This window comes from Tachyglossus aculeatus, chromosome 1 (genome assembly GCF_015852505.1).
Source record: "Tachyglossus aculeatus isolate mTacAcu1 chromosome 1, mTacAcu1.pri, whole genome shotgun sequence".
NCBI lineage: Eukaryota > Metazoa > Chordata > Mammalia > Monotremata > Tachyglossidae > Tachyglossus > Tachyglossus aculeatus.
This window is the reverse complement of record NC_052066.1, coordinates 149,710,731-149,732,267: the sequence shown is the minus strand read 5'-3', so window position 1 is coordinate 149,732,267 and position 21,537 is coordinate 149,710,731. Positions and strand designations below refer to the sequence as shown.

Sequence of the window (21,537 nt, the reverse complement as noted above, 5' to 3'; positions counted from 1 at the left end):
CATCCCACATAGAGAAGCAGCGTGGCTCAGTGGAAAGAGCATGGGCTTTGGAGTCAGAGGTCATGGGTTCAAATCCTGGCTCTGCCAATTGTCAGCTGTGTGACTTTCTGCAAGTCACTTAACTTCTCTGTGCCTCAGTTACCTCATCTGTAAAATGGGGATTAAGACTGTGAGCCCCCCATGGGACAACCTGATCACCTTGTAACCTCCCCAGTGCTTAGAACAGTGCTTTATACTTAGTAAGTGCTTAATAAATGCCATCATTATTATTATTATAATTATAGTTCTCACAGTTCAAGTTGGAAGGAGGGAGTTGCCCTGAGATCCTTTGTTCCTTTGTAATTCCTCAACTTTTCCTCCCAGCACTCCATCACCTGCCTCTCTTTTTCTAGCTCCTTCCTTTTTAACCACACCACTTCTTCCCTTCCCACCTTTGCTCATCTCCTCCATCTTCAACAAAATCCTCAATGGCTCAGCCAAGTTGTTCCTCTCCCTTTTGTTCCCTCGGCAAAGTTTACAGCTTCCACACAGGTTTTCCTGGACCACCAAACATTCATTCATTCATTCATTTAATCATATTTATTGAGCGCTTACTGTGTGCAGAGCACTGTATTAAATGCTTGGGAAGTACAAGTCGGCAACATATAGAGATGGCCCCTACCCAACAACAGACTCACAGTCTAGAAAACTAGAAGAAAAGATCCCCTACTAATGTTCCAAATCTGTACCATGGCCAACCTCTGCACCACACCCCTGGAGTTTGAAATAATAATCATAATAATAATATTTGTTAAGCACTTACAATGTGTCTAACACTTTTTTAAGTGCTAGGATAGATATAAGCTAATTAGGATGGACACAGTCCCTGTCCCACATGGGGCTCACAGTCCTAATCCTCATTTTACAGATGAGGTAACTGAGGCACAGAGAAGTAAAGTGACTTGCTCAAGGTCACACAGCAGACAGGGCCTTCTGACTCCCAGGTTCATGCTTTATCTACTTGGCCATGCTGCTTCCCCGACATTGGCAATTTCTGGGATCTGAGGGGCAGAGTATGGGCACGGTAATCAGAAGGACCTGGATTTGAATCCTGACACTGTCACTTGCCCACTGTGTACCTTGGGCAAGTCACTTCACTACTCTGTGAAGTCACCTCTGTTCTCCCAGGGTTTTCACACCCAGCCTAAAAAAACATTTTTTTCCTTTCCAAAGTTTTCTTCTTCGGGGACTCTGACTCTCCAACCAACCACACCACCAAGTTATAGAGGGCATTTTGAGAGATCTCTGTACAAAACACTTTTTGTTCTACTGCTTGAGCCCTAAGAGTTACTAGATAACAGGGACCTCATCTGTAAAATGGGGATTAAGATTGTAAGCCCCATGTGGGACAGGGACTATGTCTAAAATGATTAGCTTGCATCTATCCCAGCGCTTAGAAAGGTGTCTGGCACATAGTAAGCTTTTTACAAATACCATTAAGAAAAAAAAAGGGTTCCACAGGCTGACTGAGGTGGGGCTGGACCTATGGGGGTATCGATTAATCCATCAGTAGTACCTATGGAACATTTACTGTGTGCCAAGCACTGTAGTAAGCACTTGGCAGAGGCCAATAGAGTTAGTAGATGTGATTCCTGTCTTCAAAGAACTGACAATTCCGTGGGATGCCTGCTTGAGGAGCTGACAATCTAATGGGGCGACTTTTCGAGGAGCTGATGGTCTCGGAGGTTGTCAGCCAAAGAGAAGATATAGTGGTTGTGCCCCCCACGTGGATGTGATAATCAGGTAATCAGGTGATTTCTAACCCTGGTCAAAGGAAGGCTGAACCTGGACCCTGGAGAAACTGAAACCAGATGGTTTCTCTGGTGAAGGCTCCCTGGGTATTTGATGGCATTTGCATGGCTGTCTCTAGGTGAACTTTGTGGAGCCTAGAAGTCTGTCGGTGTTTGATAAATGTATAAGAATAACTCCCCCATGGGTGGGTTGCGGAAAGGCCAGGTGCTTTGCCTCATGCTTACAAAGGCCCCAGTCCTGCCTGCATTTATCTTACAGTTCCTCCTCTAGGCCTCTGGCCTTAATCTCTTTCTGTGACAGTCAATCTCTTCTTCACGACCTGCCATCTGGTCCTCTGACCCTCCCAGTCACCTCTGTTCTCCCAGGGTTTTCACACCCAGTCTAAAAAAACATTTTTTTCCTTTCCAAAGTTTTCTTCTTCAGGGATTCTGACTCTCCAACCAACCACACCACCAAGTTATAGAGGGCATTTTGAGAGATCTCTGTACAAAACACTTTTTGTTCTACTGCTTGAGCCCTAAGAGTTACTAGATAACAGGGAATTAAAGGTGTGGGAAGAATTTGCTACGGTGTACTTTCTAATCTCTAAAAGGCACATATCATCGAGATATTGCAGTTTTCTTTATATTCTTTTACCATTTCAGTCCTTAAATATGGCTTGGTCGAAAAGTTAGCATAGTCAGCGGGTTTTAAATAGTGGATTATTTACTGTAGCACTAGAAAGAATAGAAGCAATGTGGCCTAGTGGATAGAGTTCGGACCTGAGAGTCAGAAGGACCCAGGTTCTAATGTGACTCCACCACTTGTCTGCTGTGTGACCTTGGGCAAGTGACTTCCCTTCTCTGAGCCTCAGTTCCCTCATCTGTAAAATGGGGATTAAGACTGCGAGCTCCACGTGGGACATGGACTGTGTCCAACCTGACTAGTTTGGATCTCCCCAGTGCTTCATACAGTGCCTGGCACATAGTAAACACTTACCAAACACCTTAAAAAAATTGGCCTGCATAGATACTTTGTGTTGCGGAGGTAACACTTTTACCAAAAACTCAAGATAGAGATTAAAATTACTCATTTTACAAAAAGCTTGTTGTTCTGCCTCAAACACAGGAGAGTAGAATCTGGCCAGAGGCAGAACCCCCTAGGAAATAAGCTTCTGGAATGTCTCTTTTCCACCAAAGACAGAGGACATCTCTGCATCTTTACCAGAGAAGGGAGTAGAAAAAGTAGCCTAAGTGAACACACTGTGTTGTGGCCTTTGGGTTTGTGCAAAACTTTTCTGGTTCTTCTTCCTCAGGATCATTCTGGAGATTGAAGAACCAGCATCAAACCACAATGGGGGAGAGCTGCTGTTTGGAGATGATGGCTATCTTTACATATTTACTGGCGATGGAGGCATGGCTGGGGATCCTTTTGGAAAGTTTGGAAATTCGCAGAACAAGTAAGAAGATTCTAATTCTGAGCTCTGTTTCTTGAGGGAAAGGGTGGGATGTTGTCTTTCTGGCAGGGACTGGAGTTAGGGTTTAAGTGTAGTCCTGGTGAGGAGGCAGAGGAATGGCCTGGATGGCCTTGGCGGCCCCTTTCAGCCTCTAATTTACTTATTTTTTTATGGTATTTGCTAAGCCCTTACAATGTGCCAGGTACTGTACTAAGTCCTGGGGTAGATGAGGGCTATTCAGGTTGGACGCAGTCTGTGTCCCACATGGGGCTCACAGTCTTAATCCCCATTTTCCAGATGAGGTAACTGAGGCACAGAGCAGACAAGGTCACACAGCAGACAAGGGGTGGAGACTGTAAACCCGGTGTGGGCAGGGATTGTCTCTCTTTGTTGCTGAATTGTACTTTTCAAGTGCTTAGTACAGTGCTCTGGCGCACAGTGAGCGCTCAATAAATACAATTGAATGAATAAATGATTAGAACCTAGGTCTTTCTGAGTCCCAGGCCCTTGCTCTATTGACTAGGCCTTGCTGCTTCTCATCCAGCTCTTAATACAGTGCCTGGTGTTTAACAAATACTACTATTATTATCATTATTTTTATTGTTTTGCCATGACTCCTTGACCTCCTGGGACATTTTGAGGTCGGAGACCCTGTCATCAAAGCTAACCCAGTTCCTGTTTCTTATTATTCCTACAGTCATTGTCTTCAATATCTTTTGAATTTCATATGCCTTTGAATCCACATTCATTATCACTCTGAGAGCTGGAAGAGTTCTGTAAACTGTAAACTCAGCATGGGCAGAGGAAATGTCTACCAACTCTGTTATACAGTATTCTCCCAAGTGCTTCCTACCAGATGCTGCACAAAGTAAATGCCAGTAAGAATTCAATAAATACAATTGATTGATTGATTGATTGATCTGATCTACCCCCTTGCCTCCAGGAAGGCAACTTTCTACACTTGGTGTTCTATCTAAAATCTCCAAAGATTGAGACCTCCCCCAAACCTCCATTCTCCCTTGGGAGCCTAGTCCCATGTTCAGTCAATTAATCAATCAAGCAATTGTATTTATTGAGCACTTACTGTGTACAGAGTACACTGTACTTAGTGCTTGGAAGAGTATAATACAACAGAGTTGGTAGGCATGAGCCCTGCCCACAGGAGCTTACAGACTAAATGGGGAGGCAGGCATTGAAATAAAATACAGATAGGAGAAATGGGAGAGTAAAAAGAAACATATATAAGCGCTGTGGGCCTGGGGGTGGGGCGGGAATATCAAAGTGCTTAAAGGATACAGATCCAAGCAAATAGATGAAACAGAAGGCAGTGGGAGTAGGGGAAATGAAGTCTTAGGTTGAGGAAGGTCTGAAATCATTCATTCATTCATTCAATCGTTTTTATTGAGTGCTCACTCTGTGTAAAACACTGTACTAAGCGCTTGGGAGAGTACAATGTAGCAAAATAACAGACACATTCCCTGCCCACAGTGAGCTAAAGGTGTGTTCCAGTGTGTCTGAGAGAGCTTTACTATGAGCCCTGTAGCTCATTCTTTAGGACAGCAACAGGACAAACAGACTTGAAACTTTGACTTATTTTTTAAAAAAATGTGCAAAACTAGCTGGGAACCCAGCGAGGAGGCCTTGGATGAGGGTTGTAGATGATTGGGTGAGAAGAAGGGGCAGAGCCAGGAGATGATAGAAGCCTTCCTAAATAAAGGGAAAGTGGAAATTGGGAGCCCCAGTGGAAATTACAGTAATGAAACTTTTGATGCACTGTAGCTGGCAGCTGAACCTCCTAATTTAGTTAGGATTTATTTAAAGATCTCACCTTTATGAAAATGGAAATTGTGGTGTGTTGGAAAATGGGACACCTTTGTTCAGGGTAACGTAGTGTCTAAAAGAAAACCATGCAGATTTGGAGATGGGATGTGTTTCATGGGTTATCATTTCAATTCATTGTCATCAAGGCTGCAGCTAATGTAGCAGATTTGAGTAGTAGTAATAATAATAATGATAATGGTATTCGTTAAGGGTTGACTATGTGTCAAACAGTGTTCTAAATGCTGGGAAGACCATTTCTGCACCTTTCTTCTACCCCATCACCACAGGGTTCCCAGCTAATGGATGGGGGCTAAGGAGACATGAAGTTGCATGGTTTGGGATGAGATTGTGGTACTTTAACCGTTCCCTGCCTGGTTCATTCATTCATTCAGTCAATCGTATTTATTGAGCGCTTACTGTGTGCAGAGCACTGTACTATGCGCTTGGGAAGTACAAGTTGGCAACATATAGAGATGGTACCTACCCAACGATGGACTCACAGTCTAGAAAGGGGAGACAGACAACAAAACAAAACATGTGGACAGGTGTCAAGTCATCAGAATAAATAGAAATAAAGCTAGATGCACATCATTAACAAATGGTTCACTCTGATGCCCCCAGGTCAGCCCTGCTGGGCAAAGTACTGCGCATTGACGTGGACCAGAATGACCGTGGACCCCTCTACAGGATCCCTCCCGACAACCCATTCGTGGCCGACGCCTCCGCCCGCCCCGAGGTCTATGCATTCGGCGTACGGAACATGTGGCGCTGCTCTTTCGACCGGGGAGACCCTGTCACCGGAGAGGGGCGGGGGCGGCTCTTCTGTGGCGACGTGGGGCAGAATAAATTTGAAGAGGTGGACATTGTCGAGAAAGGGAAGAACTATGGCTGGCGGGCCCGGGAAGGCTTCCAGTGCTACGATAAAAAGCTGTGTGCTAATTCATCTTTAGGTAACAACATCCCCATCTTAATCCAGTTTTCTCCCCCGGGCCACCGGGAGGGGAAGGGAATCCTTCCAAATGGGCAGCAGGACCTGAGGCATTAAGGCAGTTCATCTTGATTCTCCGGGGCAGTGGTTCCATTGATAATAATAATAATTGTGGCATTTGTTAAGCACATACTCTACTAAGCGCAGGGGTAGACACAAGCTAATCAGGTTGGACACAGTTCCTGTCCCACATGGAGCTCTTGATCTCAAACCCCATTTTACAAATCAGGGAACTACGGCACAGAGAAGTGAAGTGACTTGCCGAAGGTCACTCAGCAGATAAGTGGCGGAACTGGGATTAGAACCCTTGACCTTCTGACTTCCAGGCTTGGGCTCTGTCCACTATGCCATGCTGCTTCTCACTACGCCATGCTGCTGCTCTGAACGGGTCCAGAAAATGCCCAGACTCACACTGGGGCTCAGAGCATGTGTACTACTTTTTCCAGTGGGCACATCCTCAGGAGTTCATCTTCCATGAGGGCTGCGAGTCCCATGAGCCTTTGAGAACTCGCACTCCCCACCTCGCTCATGCAGGATGCTGGGACGCCTCCCCACGATCACATGACTGTGGTTCTTCTATCCATCAGGGCCAGGATGATTTAATTGAGCCCAATTCCTCTCTCAGGGTGCAATTTTAGTGTGAGGATCAATCAGTCAATCAGTAGTATTTACTGAGTATTTACTGTGTGCAAAACACTATCAAAAATATTTATTGAGTACTTACTGTGTGCAGAACACTGTACTGAGCACTTGGGAAAGTACAGTACAATAGAGTTGGTAGACTTGATTCTCGCCCATTAGAATCTTACACTTTAGAGTATAATAATAAAAACTGTATGTGTTAACTGGCTACTATGTGCCAGACACTGTTCTAACCACTGGGGTAGAGACAAGGTAATCAAGTTGGACACAGTACATGTCCCACATGGGGCTCACAGTCTTAATCCCCACTCTGCAGATGAGGTAACTGAGGCAGAGAAAAATGAAGCCCAAGGTCACACAGGAGACAAGTAGTAAAACCGGTATTAGAACCCATGTCCTTCTGACTCCCAGGACCATGGTCTCTCCACTAAGACACATTGCTTCTGTATGGTACAGAGGACAGGGCTTTCTGCTCCTTCAAAATCTTTCCTGAATGTCAGTCAGTCAGTGAACAATATTTCCTAAGTATATCCTGGGTTTGTATCTGTGGGAAGAGCGCAGAAGCTGTGAGGAGGAGACTGGATCAGATGAAGGGAGATTTAAGGGAAGTCCACCACTACATTTGGGGCCAATATTGCTTCTCTAAGGGAGTGGTTTCTGGTCCACAGCTCAACTTGGGAAGAAAAGTTGCTTCGGTGTTTTTTTAAAAGAAAGTAATTATGGTGGGTGGGGAAGACAGAACTGAGAAGAGAAAGCCAAGAAATGACCCAAGAGGATTGATAATATAATTTTAACTAGAAAATTGGCTTTAGATTGGCCTTTTACCATAAGCTCCGAGAGGACAGAGACAGTGTCTTCCATTGCCAGGGGAGTGGTTGATACATAGTACTTAGTTCTACACAGAGTAAGCACTAAATAATTGATTGATTGATTAATGTGCACTTCCAAGTACCTCATTAGGTACTATGCCCACTGTAGGCACCCATTACGACCTTTCTGTATATTAATAGGTGTTCAGTAAATACCACTGATGATGATGATGAATGATGAGCTTTAAATGGGTGGCACAGTCTTTTTGAGCTTTATTCATGTTATGCAACACATGCAGATAGCTTTCTGGTCCCCCCCCCTTGGCTACTCACACCACTGAGTACAACCCTCAGGAAAATTGAGGTGGAGCCATTAGGTTGGTGGGAACAGAACAGGCTTCCGGGCTGGGATTACTTGGGTCCTGCCCAGTTTGAGGTCCATTTTAACTGCCCCGGGGAGTCATGTGTTCATTTTTAACTCCCTACAGATGATGTGCTTCCCATTTATGCTTACCCACACAAGATGGGGAAGTCGGTGACAGGAGGCTATGTCTATCGGGGCTGCGAGTCCCCAAATTTGAACGGCCTGTACATTTTTGGTGATTTTATGAGTGGGTAAGTGGAATGCCCCAGCTAGCCTTATTCCTAACCCTACATCTCCTCAGGTCCCACACAGGCCCAAAAGTGGGCATTACCCCTGGGTCACTCTGGTTGGCCTCCTGTCTCATGTCGGCCCCAGGCTGAATACGGAATGCCAAGACACAGGGTAGGCATACGGGGTTGGGACGGGCATTGGATTGGTTGCTGCAACTCAGCTGAGCACTGATTCCTTAGGGCCCTGGACTATTGCTCCTGAGATTCCAGAAATAATGAGTGTGCCTTAAAACCCCAGACATGCTCTCGCCCATCCCTTTCAGATGCACCAAGCCACTCCATTTTGACTGGCAGTTTTGGAAAAGGGTGCATTTCAATGAATGGCGGCCCCTTTGCTGAATAAAAAACTCATCTGACACATGCACCAGTGTATCAGATGAATAGAGCCCCTGTTCCCTGAAAATAAATTATATAGTTCTCCAGTCCTTTCATTCTTCTTCTCAAAGATAGTCTTTCCTACTCACCCAGCCTGGTTATTCACTGCGGGTGAGTAAGCAAGAAGCTATCTGCAAGTCTGCTTTAACATGAACACAGGGGCTGGGCATGGGTCTATCTGATCAGAAACTGGTGAGAGAGAGCTGCTTGCCTTTCATTCAATTGTATTTATTGTTTACTATGTGCAGAGCACTGTACTAAGCACTTGGGAAGTACAAGTCGGCAACATATAGAGACGGTCCCTACCCAACAATGGGCTCACAGTCTAGAAGGGGGAGACAGACAACAAAACAAAACATGTAGACAGGTGTCAATTCTCTTGCAGGCGTTTAATGTCACTCAAAGAGAACCATGCCACTGGAGAATGGCAGTACACTGAAATCTGCATGGGCCAAGGACAGACTTGCATGTTCCCTGGGATGATCAACAACTACTATCAGCACATCATCTCTTTCGGTGAAGATGAGGCAGGTAATTGGCAGGGTGGTGTGGAGGGGTTATGGTTACAGTACCTGGAACAGCCCCCCGCATCACCCACCGCACAATTATCCTAGTCCTGAGGCCCAGTGGGAGCAGCTGGCCTAACCACTCCTGGTCAAATGTCTACACTGCAGTTAGAGTAATAAATGGGGATGATTAGAAGCTGGAGATGAGATTAGAAGACACAAGTCCTGGGTTTTCCAGGTGTTGCTTAACTCCTGAGTCATACAGCCTGACACCCTTTACAGACTCATTCTTCAGGGCCCAAACAGGCTCTGGGTTCTAATCCTGCCTCTGCAACTAGTGCTCCCTTCCAAGGGCTCAGCAGCTAGTGCTCCCTTTCAAGGGATGCTCAAATATTTTCCCCCTCCCTTCCTCTGGGGAGTCCTTGCTCCCTCTTCCCATGTCAAATCCTCTTTTAGAGCAGGGATCTGTGAACCCCTATGGGTGTCAGGGGTTCAGAGGGATGAGGGCCTGGGGAACTCCCTGAGGAGGTGGGAGTTAAAGCTGTAGTCCCTGCTTTTCAACCCATTACCTAAGCTCTGGGTTTTAGATGGGGGAAGGTAGAGGAACTCAGAAATTTAGAAAAACAGCATGAACTAGTGGATAGAACATGGGCCTGGAAGTTAGAGGATCTGGTTTCTAATTCCGGCTCCGCCATTTGTCAGCTGTGTGACCTTGGGCAAGTCCCTTCACTTCTCTGTTCCTCAGTTACTTCAACTGAAAAATGGGGATGAACACTGTGAGTCCTATGTGGGATATGGATTGTGTCCAACCTGATTAGCTTGTAACTACCCCGGAGCTTAGTACGGTGCCTGGCACATAGCGAGTGCTTAACAAATACCATTAAAAATATTTTTGGGGGGGAGGTGTGAGTTCTAATCTTGCCTCCTGTTCTCAGTGATTCCGAGTGGCAGCTGAGTTGGGGAGGAGGCCGAACCAGTTGGGATCCTTTCCGCTCAAGCAGCAGGAAACTGCTTGAACTGAACACAGTCTAGGGGGTCAGAGACCAGATTGTTTGGGAAACGCATGCATTGGCTGGCAACTGATGCTTCCGTGTTTTATTTTAGACTGTTTTTTCACCTCTCCCTGCTCCTCAAACCCCTTCCTCCCTCAGTGTTTCTAAACTTAAATAAATACAAACTACCGGTCCACGTGATGCACCCCAGGGATACCCTGAAAGGGTTGAGTGAGGCTTCTAAGGAATATTTATCAACAGTTCTGAGCAGAAGGGCCTGAGCTGGGGTCATTTTGAAACTTTGACAGAAACCACAGGCCTTTCCAGTGATCTTTCTGTCTTAGCCAGGGATACAGCTCTTTCATCCTCCTGACTCATGGGTCTGGCTTGCTCATCAAATCTGGTTTGGAACTGTTGACCCCCCTGTTCCCCTTTCCTTGTTCTTCCAGGAGCAAATTATTTGACTTCCACTGCTTCCTAGCATCCTAGTGGCAGCCTTTCTGCCATGGTTGGGGCAGTGGTGTTGCCACCATGTCATTTCTGGAGTTCTCAGTCACAAGTCCCAACTGAGGTAGCCTCCAAAGTCACTTTAGGAGCACCCAGACTCCAGCTACCTCCTCTGGGCCATAAAGCCCTCTTTCCAGGACAGGCAGGCTTGGGGATCTCTGCCTAGAGAACCCCCAATCCCTGCACCCCTATTGCTGCCACCACCCACTTCCACCCACCCACCACCACCTTCAAGCCCAGGCAACTGCCTGAAAGCAAGGGAACAATTCAGGAACCAGCTTATCATCCCCTTCACAGGGCTGGGTAAGAAAGCTCGTGATGAAAGTGTTCCCTCTTCTCTCCCAAACAGCTGAAGGCCCGCTTTCCACAACAGCCCGACCCCCTAAATTCTTCCCAATTCTTCCCTCTGATTGGCCTTAGTAGCTGCTCAGGGAGGAGCACTTTTTAGGGTACATGTTAAGTACTTACTATGTGCCAGGCACTGTACTAAGCCCTGGGATAGAGACAAGATAATCAGGTTGCACAAGGTCCATGTCCCATGTGGGGCTAACAGTCTTAATCCCCATTTCCCAGATGAGGTAACTGAACCACAGAGAAGTGAAATGACTTGCCCAAGGTCACTCAGCAGACAAGCGGCAGAGCGGGATTAGAACCCAAGTCCTTCTGACTCCAAGGCCTATGCGCTATCCACTAGGGCACGCTGCTTCTTTTAGGACTAGGGGCCAGTTAGTATGAGTACCACAGTTGTCATCCTTGCTATCGTCTCTAGTGCAATGAATGTTCAGTGAGCAGGAGGCAGGAGATGGACACCCAAGGTGAAAGACCGTCCCTCCTTGGGCCCCAGAGCCAGAGGTGTGCCTTGTCCGTGCCTCGACCCGTCCGCCCCACCTGGGTAGGCGTCATGAATGATAAAGATTTATAAAACCAGCTGTCGATTCAGAGGCTGATTAACCAGTCTGTGGATCACCCAGATGCTTCAGTCAGTCAATTGCATTCATTGAGTGCTTACTGTGGATGGAGCACTGTATTAAGTGCTGGGGAGCGTACAGTATAACAGTATACTAGACACATTTCCTGCCCACAACAAACTCCTCCTCCTGTTTGCTTTGGTTACCAGTTCTTTGGCTCTTATAGCTGGGTTAGGCCCTTTCCATCTGCCACTGGGCAGGGGAATATAAGTGAGCTGAACTCAATGAATTGAGTTTATCCCTTGGTGACTGCTCCGGTAAAAGGGTGAAACTTCTGCCTAAAGTGAAACATATGAATTACCTGCAGATTTCAATTATCCCCGCTCCTCTTGTTCTCTGTCCCGTGGATGAGTCAATCTGTGGTAATTATTGAGTGCTTACCATGTGCGCAGCACTGGACTAAGCATTTGGAACAGTGTAGTAAATGGGCAATTGAGAGCTCCCATTAACATAAATCTAATCCCAGGCAGTACAGGAGAATGTGGGGGTAAGCAGGAAAATAACAATAATAATTATGTACCAGGCACTGTACTAAGCAGTGGGGTAGATACAAGTTAATCAGGTTGGACACAGTTCCTGTCCCCCAAGGGGCTTACACTCTTAAATCCCATTTTCCAGATGAGGGAACTGAAGCCCAGAGAAATAAAGTGACTTGCCTAAGGTAACACAACAGACCAGTGATAGAGCTAGAATTAGAATCCAAGTCCTTCTGAATCCCAGGCCCATCCACTAAGCCACGCTGCTTCTCCACTGTCCCCGACTACACCAAGGAGGAGACCATGGTGATGAGAAGCCTCTCCTGGCCCCAGTGTGGCTTCCTGCAAGGGCAGGGAATCTGTCTGTTGATTATTATATTGCAGTCTCCCAAGTACTTAGTACAGTGCTCTGCACACAGTAAGTACTCAGTAAATACAGTTGAATGAATGCAAGGGATTGCAGGCCAGGCTGGGTGGGTACTGCTGTTCCCGAGACCCTTGCCATAATCCCCTCCTCTCCCTGCCTCTCCCCAGAGGGAGTATCCAGTCCAGCTCAGAGCCATCTCTGTGGAACGGGCGGTGGTGGCAGAGGTCCAGAGCAACCCCTGTGGCAGCCTGGCTTCACAACTCCCCATTCCGTACCCAGTACCAGCCGGCCACAAGGCCACGTAGTGGGAAGGACCACATGCTAACTTGTCAGCCCCTCTTCCCCAGCTCTGGGGTGTTCCCAGTAATCTGACAGGCGCCGACTCGATTAATCCAGAGATTGAAGAACACACGAGCACCTTCCCCGACATGCCTGGGCAGAGGACCACGTTGCCCCATTAATTAGGCCTATAAATTGTGCCCGGAACAAATGAGGATCTTTCCCAGCTGACTGCCACAATCGTCCCCATAAATAACCAGCAGCAATCATATAATAATTATTCCTGTTGCTTATATACAGTTCCACCCACAAAGATTTCAAAATGCTCCCCGATCCTAAAATGAAGAGGCCACAGAGCGCCCTGAGGGACGATGTGGGGACTGAAGCAGGGGGAGAGGGTTGAGCCATCGGGGACTAGGAGCAGGAGGGGCAGGAGAGGGAACGAGTCCCTAGCCGTTGATTGACCTTTTTGGGGATGACCCCCCTTTTTGGCTCTGATTTCAGTTAAGGGAAATAGTTGGGAGGGTTCAAAGCCCAAAAGAGAAAACGATCTTTATCTTTATATTTTCAGCTGTGGTGGCCCCATTAGAACAATGGTGGGGCGTGGCTGGTAGCTCAGAAACAGGGGGAAGGGGACCCCTGTTGCCTAGCCCCTTCCACCCAGGAGGAGGGCAAAGGGTGCTGTCAATTTATTGAGTGCTTACTGTGTCTGAAGCACTAAGTGACTCCCTTTCCATCCCCTGGGGCGGGTCGCACCATACTTTCTCCTCCCTCAGCAGTGTGAAGGTTAGTTTCAGAGAGTCCTATGGCAGCAGAACCTCAGCTGATTCCCCTGAGCTGCCCTCTCCTTCTCCAACCCCATGTCCGAAGGCAGCAAGTGGATTGTCCTAGAGGTGGGATTCTTCTCAGCTGTGGGAGGCCACCTGCACCATCCCAAGGAGCCTGAAGAAGGCACTGGGGCTGCCGACCTGTTTTAAAAAGGGCCAGACCTCTACTCCCTTGCACAATCAATACCATTGATCAATATATGTTAAGCTCCAGGATTCCCAACTCTGTCTGAAAAATGAACTGGATTTGCAGAACCCATCTACCACAAAGACCCACTATTCAGGGCACAATTAACCTAAAATGGCAGGCCTGTAGACTTTTTAATCAGTTTAGACACAGCCTCTGCTAGGAAAGCCAGGCACACAATCAGTCAATATTTACTGCACACTTACCGTTTGCAAAGCACTATACTAAGCGCTTGGGAGAGTACAATATAACAGAGTTGACACACTCTCTGCCTGCAATGAGCTTACAATCCAGAGTCTCCACACAGTCGCCACACAGTATGAAGTAGACACATCCACCCATGCCTAATTCAAGAAGCAACAGAAGTAGCCAGCAGAGTGAGGAGCTATATGCTCTTCCCATTTGTTTCTCTGCCTTCTTCCCCACCATTCCCTCCCTTCCCTCCCCACTTTCCTCTGTGGCCCTAAACCCTGGAGTTTCAAGTCCAGATTGGCTGAGCAGTAAGCAGAAGGGGACCACTCTCTGATCACTGCTCCTGAGCCCCGCCCCACCATCCTTATTGGGTGGGAAGGGTGGGGTTGAATTAGCACTCATTTCCCTAACTCATTACCCTAACTACAGTGGGAGCCAGAGGGCAGAGCTTGCATATGAAGGCTGTCCAGGTTTTAGATCTGAAGGATCCTTATCCAGGGAAGAAGTTTCCTGCATATAAAGCCAGGAGAGTCCTGGGAAAAGCAATCATTCAACAGTATTAATTGAGCACTTACTGTGTGTGCAGAGCCTTGTAATAACAACAATAATAGCAATAATAATAATAATAATGGCATGTATTAATAATGGTATCAATTAATTTTTATATCATCAATTAATAAATAAATATTAGTTAATATTTATCGATTGATTGTGGTATTTATTAATTGATATTTAATAATTATGGTATTTGTTGCCATTACTAATTGCCAAGCACCGTCCTCAGTTCTGATCAGGCACTGTCGCTGTCACACACAGGGCTCACAATCTAAATAGGAGGGAGTACAGGTATTGAATTCCCATTTTACAGATGAAGTAACTGAGGCACAGAGAAGTTAAGTGACTTTCCCAAGGTCACACAGCAGGCAAGCGGCAGTCAGAATTAGAACCCAGATCCTCTGACTCTTAGACCCGTGCTCTTTCCATTAAGCCATGCTATTCCCCTAAGCCATGATGCTCCCCTAAGCACTTGGGCGAATATAATACAACAGAATCAGTAGGCATGCTCTCTGCCCATCACGAGCTTACAGAGAGGTGGAGGGATAACAGGAAAAGCATTTGTGGGGCCAGGTCTCCGTCTTTGTTTGCTGGAACACCACTGTTCGCTGTCTTACCCGGGCTGACTCGGGACAAAAGCCGCTTTGCCTTTCGGAGCTCGCGGGATACCGGGTGTTTGGTCCGGTTGCTAAGCAACCCATGCACCATGTGGAAATGTAAGAGCCAGAGTGCTCCGCCATGTCCTGGCCCCCAATGGCATTGCAGCACAAAGCCCTTGCCAAGATCCCTGAATTATGTTCACAATCTCTTTGTTTCCCCTGGATGCTTGAGCAGGCTGCTCGGGTCTGCATGCACACAGTGCCAGACTTGGGGAGAAGGCAGGCCCCTTGGACGCCTCTCTGATCTGACCTTGAATGGTCACCAGCCGTTTCAGCTGGCCAGGAGACACGGAACAAACTTCCAGGCCGCGCAGGCCAGATTTAGCATGCAGCTACTTAAGGCGGATTTTCGTGGCGTGTGAAGGGCTTTGATTATTTAGATTATTATGATTATGTATACCTCCTCTGTATTAAGCAAAAGGCTAGGTCAGTGGTAAAGGCTAATGCTCTTAATTAAATCACCCCCTTACACTGGCCTGTGCTGTATTTTCCCAACTGATGTATTTGTTTCATGGGATCGGGCTGAGCGAGGCCTCATGCATCACTCTGGAAGCTGGAATACGGGAAAGAAAACTGAATGTGAAATGCCTTTTCCTTCTCTGTCCCCCAAGGGTGATTTGTGGTTTTGAGAGGCGATGGAGGGAGCAGGCTGAGCCAGAAAAAGAAACCCTAGCTCCCCTCCTCCCCTTGTCCCCCCCAACCCCTCCAGCTGGTTTGTTATTTAGGTAGTAGTCCTCACAAGACAAGACCCTCATCTCACCCATCATCCCCTTGGGGAGTCAGTGGAAAATGGAAACAAGATTATGGGGGTTGCTGGCTGAGCGGGGAAGGAGTGGGTGTGGGGAGGAGTGGAGTTTGTTCACTCCAGTTAGCTCACATCTACAACTAAAGCCAACTTTTTCTTCTTCTTTGAGTCAGTGTGGGATGGAGATTGGGCTGCTCTCCTTCAACTGGGCACTGCAAGTGGCCAAAATAGTAACACTGGTGATATTTGTTAAATCCTGGGGAAAGTACATGATATTTAGGTTGGACATAGTCCCTGCCCCCATTGTTTTAGTAGGAGAGCAGATATTAAAACCCCATTTTACAGATGAGAAAACTGAGGCACAGACAAGAGAAAGACTTGCCTAGGAGAAATGATTTGCAGGCAAGTCGGGGAGTTGGGATTAGAATCCAGGTCCTCTGACTCTCAGGCCTGTGCTCTTTCCACTAGGCCATATGCCCTCTCTCCTCTGAGCTCATTTTCCCAGGGCAGAGATGGAAATCACCGGGAATAATGCCAGATGGCCAGAGTCGCTGATATGTCTCCAGCCCTCCTGACGTCCTAAATGTGGCTCCTGATTCAACGACTGTGTGATTGCAGTGGCTAAATGTCTCCGTTGCCCTATGGGGTTTTAGCCCACTTAACAGTGGCTGCTCTCAGTCTAAACCTGTGCCTCTTAGTGAACACTGATTCTCTTAGTGTTCCATAAAGGATTGGCACATTTTCCACTACTACCGGTATTCAGGTGAAATCCTTCAGTATGATACGATAAATACGCGGTTTATAGTGGTTACCGATGGAGGTTGTGTATGGTTTATATTACTAGGTCACCCAATCGTCCAACCAGGGGATGGTGCCAGGGAAGGAGGAGGCAGGACTTGTCTTGAAGCTCTATAGGAGAAAGGGGCTCAGGCTGATTACAGGTGTGCGGATCAGGGAGGGGCTCTGCATGTGTTGAGAGGACTGTACGCTGGGGACACATGGGCTGTTTCCTCTGAAACAAAAGTGTCACTGCCTGACTTCCCTCAATATCCCCCAGCCCCAAAAAGGCCTGCTGCCCCTCCAGAGAAGCAGCATGACCTACTGGAAAAAGCCTGGGGCTGGGAGTCAGAGGACCTGGGTTCTAATCCTGGCTCCACCACCTGTCTGCTATGTGATTATGGGCAAGTCACTTAACTTCTCTCTAGACTGTAAGCCCATTGTGGGCAGAGAATGTGTCTGTTTATTGTTATATTTTACTCTCGCAAGTGCTTAGTATAGTGCTCTGCACACAATAAGCGCTCAATAAATACGATTGAATGAATGAATTAATTAATGAATTCTCTGAGCCTAGGTTACCTCATCTGAAAAATGGGGATTAAGACTGTGAGTCCCGCGTGAGGCATGGGTTGTGTCCATCCTGATTAGTTGGTACCTACCCCAGTGCTGAATACAGAGGTTGGCACATAGTAAGGGCTTAACAACTCCCCCACAAAAAGAAAGAGGGGGGAAGGCAGAGAAGAGGCAGAGGGGTGGTGTGGGTAAAGGGGGATGTGCACGCCCATGGTGTCCACCGCTGTACCAGAGGACCGAGAGTTTGCTTCAGCAGGGGAGACATAGGCCCATCTCCACATTTGTCAGCGTGGGCTCCAGAGTGGCGGCTGGAGCGGGAAAAGCCGGAAAGAGCAGTTCCTCGCCAGACCCCAGACCCTCTGGCCCACACTGCAGTGTGGGTGGAGGAGATGAAATGAGAAGGCTCAGGTTTGTTTTCTTTTTATTTAAAAAAATAACAAAAAAAATGCCCCAGGGCCAGCAGCAGTCCCAAACAGGGACAACTGGAGATCGGGAAGTGCTGAGACCACTATCAGGCCCAGGGGCGGGCACCAGGCTGGCATTGGATTGTGTCATGTGACTTGCAGGGCAGGAGGTGCCATATTGGATCCTAGTTCAACCCCTCCTACTAAAGATTGGTAGATTTGAGAGGACACCCAGACACATTCGTCATCCAATTAAGTGCTTCCTTTGCAAATCACATCCCCAGTCGCAGACCCTCTCTTAGAAATACGAACCTTTTGGGTTGATAATTGGCTAGATCTCATTCTTCTGTTTCCACGGCTGCTGCCCAGCCATCGACAGTCCAGGCTTCTTGTTATGGGGTACAGATTAAATGCCAAGGAGAAGACCTGAAGTCTCAGCAAACTCCTCATATTTCTTCCTGTTTGCTTTCTCGAAGGGGAACTTTACTTCATGTCAACTGGTGTACCAAGCGCCACCTCTGCCAGTGGAGTAGTTTACAAAATGGTGGACACCTCAAGGTAAGGCATGGCCCAATGCCAACTTCAGCTTCTTGAGATAGAAGGATAACCTGCTAAATTGGGATCATCACCACCATTAATGGCATGGATCTAACACCTTCTTTCGTCATCATCATCATCAATGGTATTTATTGAGAGCTTACTGTACTAAGCGCTTGGGAGAGTGCAACAGAGTTGGTAGACACGTTTCCTGGCCACAATGAGCTTACAGTCAAGAGAGGGAAGCAGGGATTAGTAGAAATAAATTATAATTTATAGATATGTGCATAAGTGCTGTGGGGCTGAGGGTGGGGTGAATAGCAAATGCCCAAGGGTCACAGAGCCAACCTCATAGACAATGCAGAAGGAGAGAGAGCCAAAGAAGATTTAATCAGGGAAGGCCTCTTGGAAGTAACGTGACCTTCTTTGCTCAGAACACTGTTTTCAGGGTCTACTGTGAGTAGAACACAGCTCTGGGTAACTAATAATAATAATGGCATTTAGTAAGCACTTACTATGTGCAAAGCACTGTTCTAAGTGCTGGGGAAGTTTCAAGGTGATCAGGTCGTCCCATGGGGGGCTCACAGTCTTAATCCCCATTTTACAGATGAGGTAACTGAGGCACAGAGGAGGTAAGTGACTTGCCCAAAGTCACAAAGCTGACAATTGGCGGAGCTGGGGTTTGAACCCACGACCTCTGACTCCAAAGCCCGTGCTCTTTCCACTGAGCCACGCTGCTTGTGGGCAAAGCACTATACATAGCTCTGGATTGAACGGCTACTGCTTACAGAGCACTGTAGAGTGCCTACTATACAATGCTATATTAGATACTTCCAAACATTCAACAGACGTAAAAACCCCTGTCGCCACCATCAAGGTGTTGCAACCTAAGGAGGGATTCTGCCAGATATGAATTGCTAAGATATACAATGGGTAAAAGAGTAAGAGCAGAGCCACATATGATAAAAATGAAAATGAGCAATTAAACAAATACATAAATGTATGAATGGTGCCCTGTCTCTGTCCTCACCCTCCCTTCCTGCTCCTCTGACTGCCATCCTAAGTGCACACAAGCCCTTGTGTGTCGCAGAAACAGGCAGATTTTTCTCTCTAGAAAGAGTCCTCAGAAAAGAAGTTAAATGCGCTGGAAGGTGAGGTAGATCTTATTGAATTTATTTTAAACCTCAGCGTGTGGCACATTGTTTATTTTCAAGGTCTCCGCAACCTTTCTGCTCCCCCCCGCTGCATCCCACCTAAGTAACGGGAAGAACAAAATCCTGAAACCATTTTGGTTCACTGTTCCACCTGCCCCTTCCTCTGCGTATGCTTTGCACACAGTAAGTGCTCAATAAATATGATTGATTGATATGCTTCTCCTAGTTCAATAATCTTCCCTTTCCCTGAACTGTTACCAACACCCCTATGGCAACCCCTGGCCTAGAGGCCAGGGAGTGAGAGACAGAAACTGAGATCTAATCCCAGCTCTGCCACTGGCCTGCTGTGTGACCTTGGGCAAATCACTTCTTTCCTTGTCTGTAAAATGGGAATATAATAATAGTGATCCTGAGAGGGGAAACCTGGAGGATTTTCAGTACTCTACCAGTCTTGGCTATGGAAGGGTCAAGCAGAGGCATACCCATTCCATTCCTGGTGTGGGCAGTGGCTAACAAGTGGAAGGCAATCTGCTACAAGTCAAAACTCACCTGTACGGGGCAGCAGTGACATGGAAGATAGTCAAGGGTGGAGACTCAAGTTTACTGTGCAGAAGAAGGCAATGGTAAACTGGTTCTGTAATTTTACCAAGAAAACTCTATGAATACACTGCCAGAACGATTGCAGATGGAAGTGGGGTGTTCTGGGAGAGACATGTCCATGGAGTTGCTATGGGTCCGAAATGACTCGATAGCATAAGACAAGACTGTTATTGCATAATAGTGATAGTAATAATGACATTTACCAAGTGCTTACTCTATGTCAAGCGCTGTTCTAAGCACTGGGGTAGACCCTGTCCTACATGGGGCTCATGGTCCAAGTATGTACTTATATACATATTTTATGTACATATCTGTAATTTATTTATATTAATATCTGTCTCCCCCTCTAGACTGTAAGCTCATTGCGGGCAGGAAATGTGTCTATTATATTGTACTCTCCCAAGCACTTAGTACAGTGCTCTGCAAACATGCTGCATGGCCTAAGGGATAGACCACAGGCCCAAGAGTCAGAAGTTCATTCATTGGTTCTGATCCCAGCTCCACCACTTGTCTGTTGTGTGGCCATGGGCAAGCCACTTTCTTCCCTGTGCCTCAGTTTCCTCATCTGTAAAATGGGGATTAAGACTGTGAGCCCCGTGTGGGACAGGGACTGTGTCCAACCCGATTTGCTTGTATCCACCCCAACGCTTAGTAGAGTGCCTGGAACACAGTAAGTACATAAATGCCATAATTAGTATTATTAGGAGGAGGAGGAGGAGGTCAATGAATGATTGCCTGACTAAGAGGGAGAACAGTATTTAAACCCCATTTTATATATGAGGAAACTGAGGCCCAGAGAAGTTGACTGACTTGCCCAAGATCACACAGCAAGCAATCGGCAAGGCTAAGATTTAGAACACAGTCCTCTGCTCTTCCTACTCTTAGACTGTGAGCCCTGTGTGAGATAGGGACTGTCTGATCTGATTGTCCTATGTCTACTCCAGTGCTTGGCACATAGTGAATGCTTAATAAATGCCATTATAATAGTAATTCTCCCCTCTTCAGACTTGATTCATGCCCTTCTAGGAATGATTCCATTTTCCCTTGTGCAGTCAGCATCCCAAGAGGCAGAAAAGCCAACTGTACTATCCATAGGTATCTTCTAGTCTTTCCCCCATGTGTAAAACTCACCCCAATGTGACCTTTATTGTGATCTAAAATACCCTGCCCTATGCTATTAAATACTCTAATTGATTCTCCAGAGTGGGGTTCAGATGTGATTGGCAGTAATCATTCTCTGTGGCCTCATTGATGAGAGCCGTCACAGCTGTTTGTGAGTTAGCTTTTGCTGTTCTTCATCTCACGACAGGTTGGGACAGGTTAATTAGGTCTTATGGGTCACCAGGAGTGCAAACACTGGGGACAGAATCGGGATTTCAGCCATCCTGCTCCAGTCCCTGACCCTCGCTGTCTACATGTGTTTCACTCAGGGGCAGGTAAAATAAATGACTCTTTCCCTTTTATGCTCTCAGGCAGTGTAAAACCATCATTAGCAGCCGGCTGAATGATTCATTAGGAGGCTTATGATTTGTGGGGGAGATGATTGAGATGCTTCTGTTCATTTTCAGGAGCTCTAAGTGCTCAATCAGGCAGGTGACTTTTTTCTTTTCGTTATTTAGTTATTAGTTAAATGCTCACTATGTGCCACATGCTGTACTAAGTACTGGAGTAAAGTTAATCAAGTTAGACACAGTCCCTGGCCTGCAAAAGGCTCCCA

The 21,537-nt window shown here is 46.8% G+C and overlaps 1 protein-coding gene across 1 annotated transcript in view; it reads left to right on the top strand.

The window, feature by feature from the left end:
* The window catches only part of HHIPL1 (HHIP like 1), a gene marked incomplete at its 5' end in the record, with an annotated part of 108,743 nt that overhangs the window by 21,257 nt on the left and 65,949 nt on the right, over window positions 1-21,537 (top strand). The window contains 5 exons of the mRNA XM_038746041.1: window positions 3,086-3,229; window positions 5,669-5,997; window positions 7,975-8,101; window positions 8,901-9,046; window positions 18,006-18,087. Of these exons, the coding sequence (XP_038601969.1) occupies window positions 3,086-3,229; window positions 5,669-5,997; window positions 7,975-8,101; window positions 8,901-9,046; window positions 18,006-18,087 (828 nt within the window). The remainder of the gene's footprint in view (window positions 1-3,085; window positions 3,230-5,668; window positions 5,998-7,974; window positions 8,102-8,900; window positions 9,047-18,005; window positions 18,088-21,537) is intronic.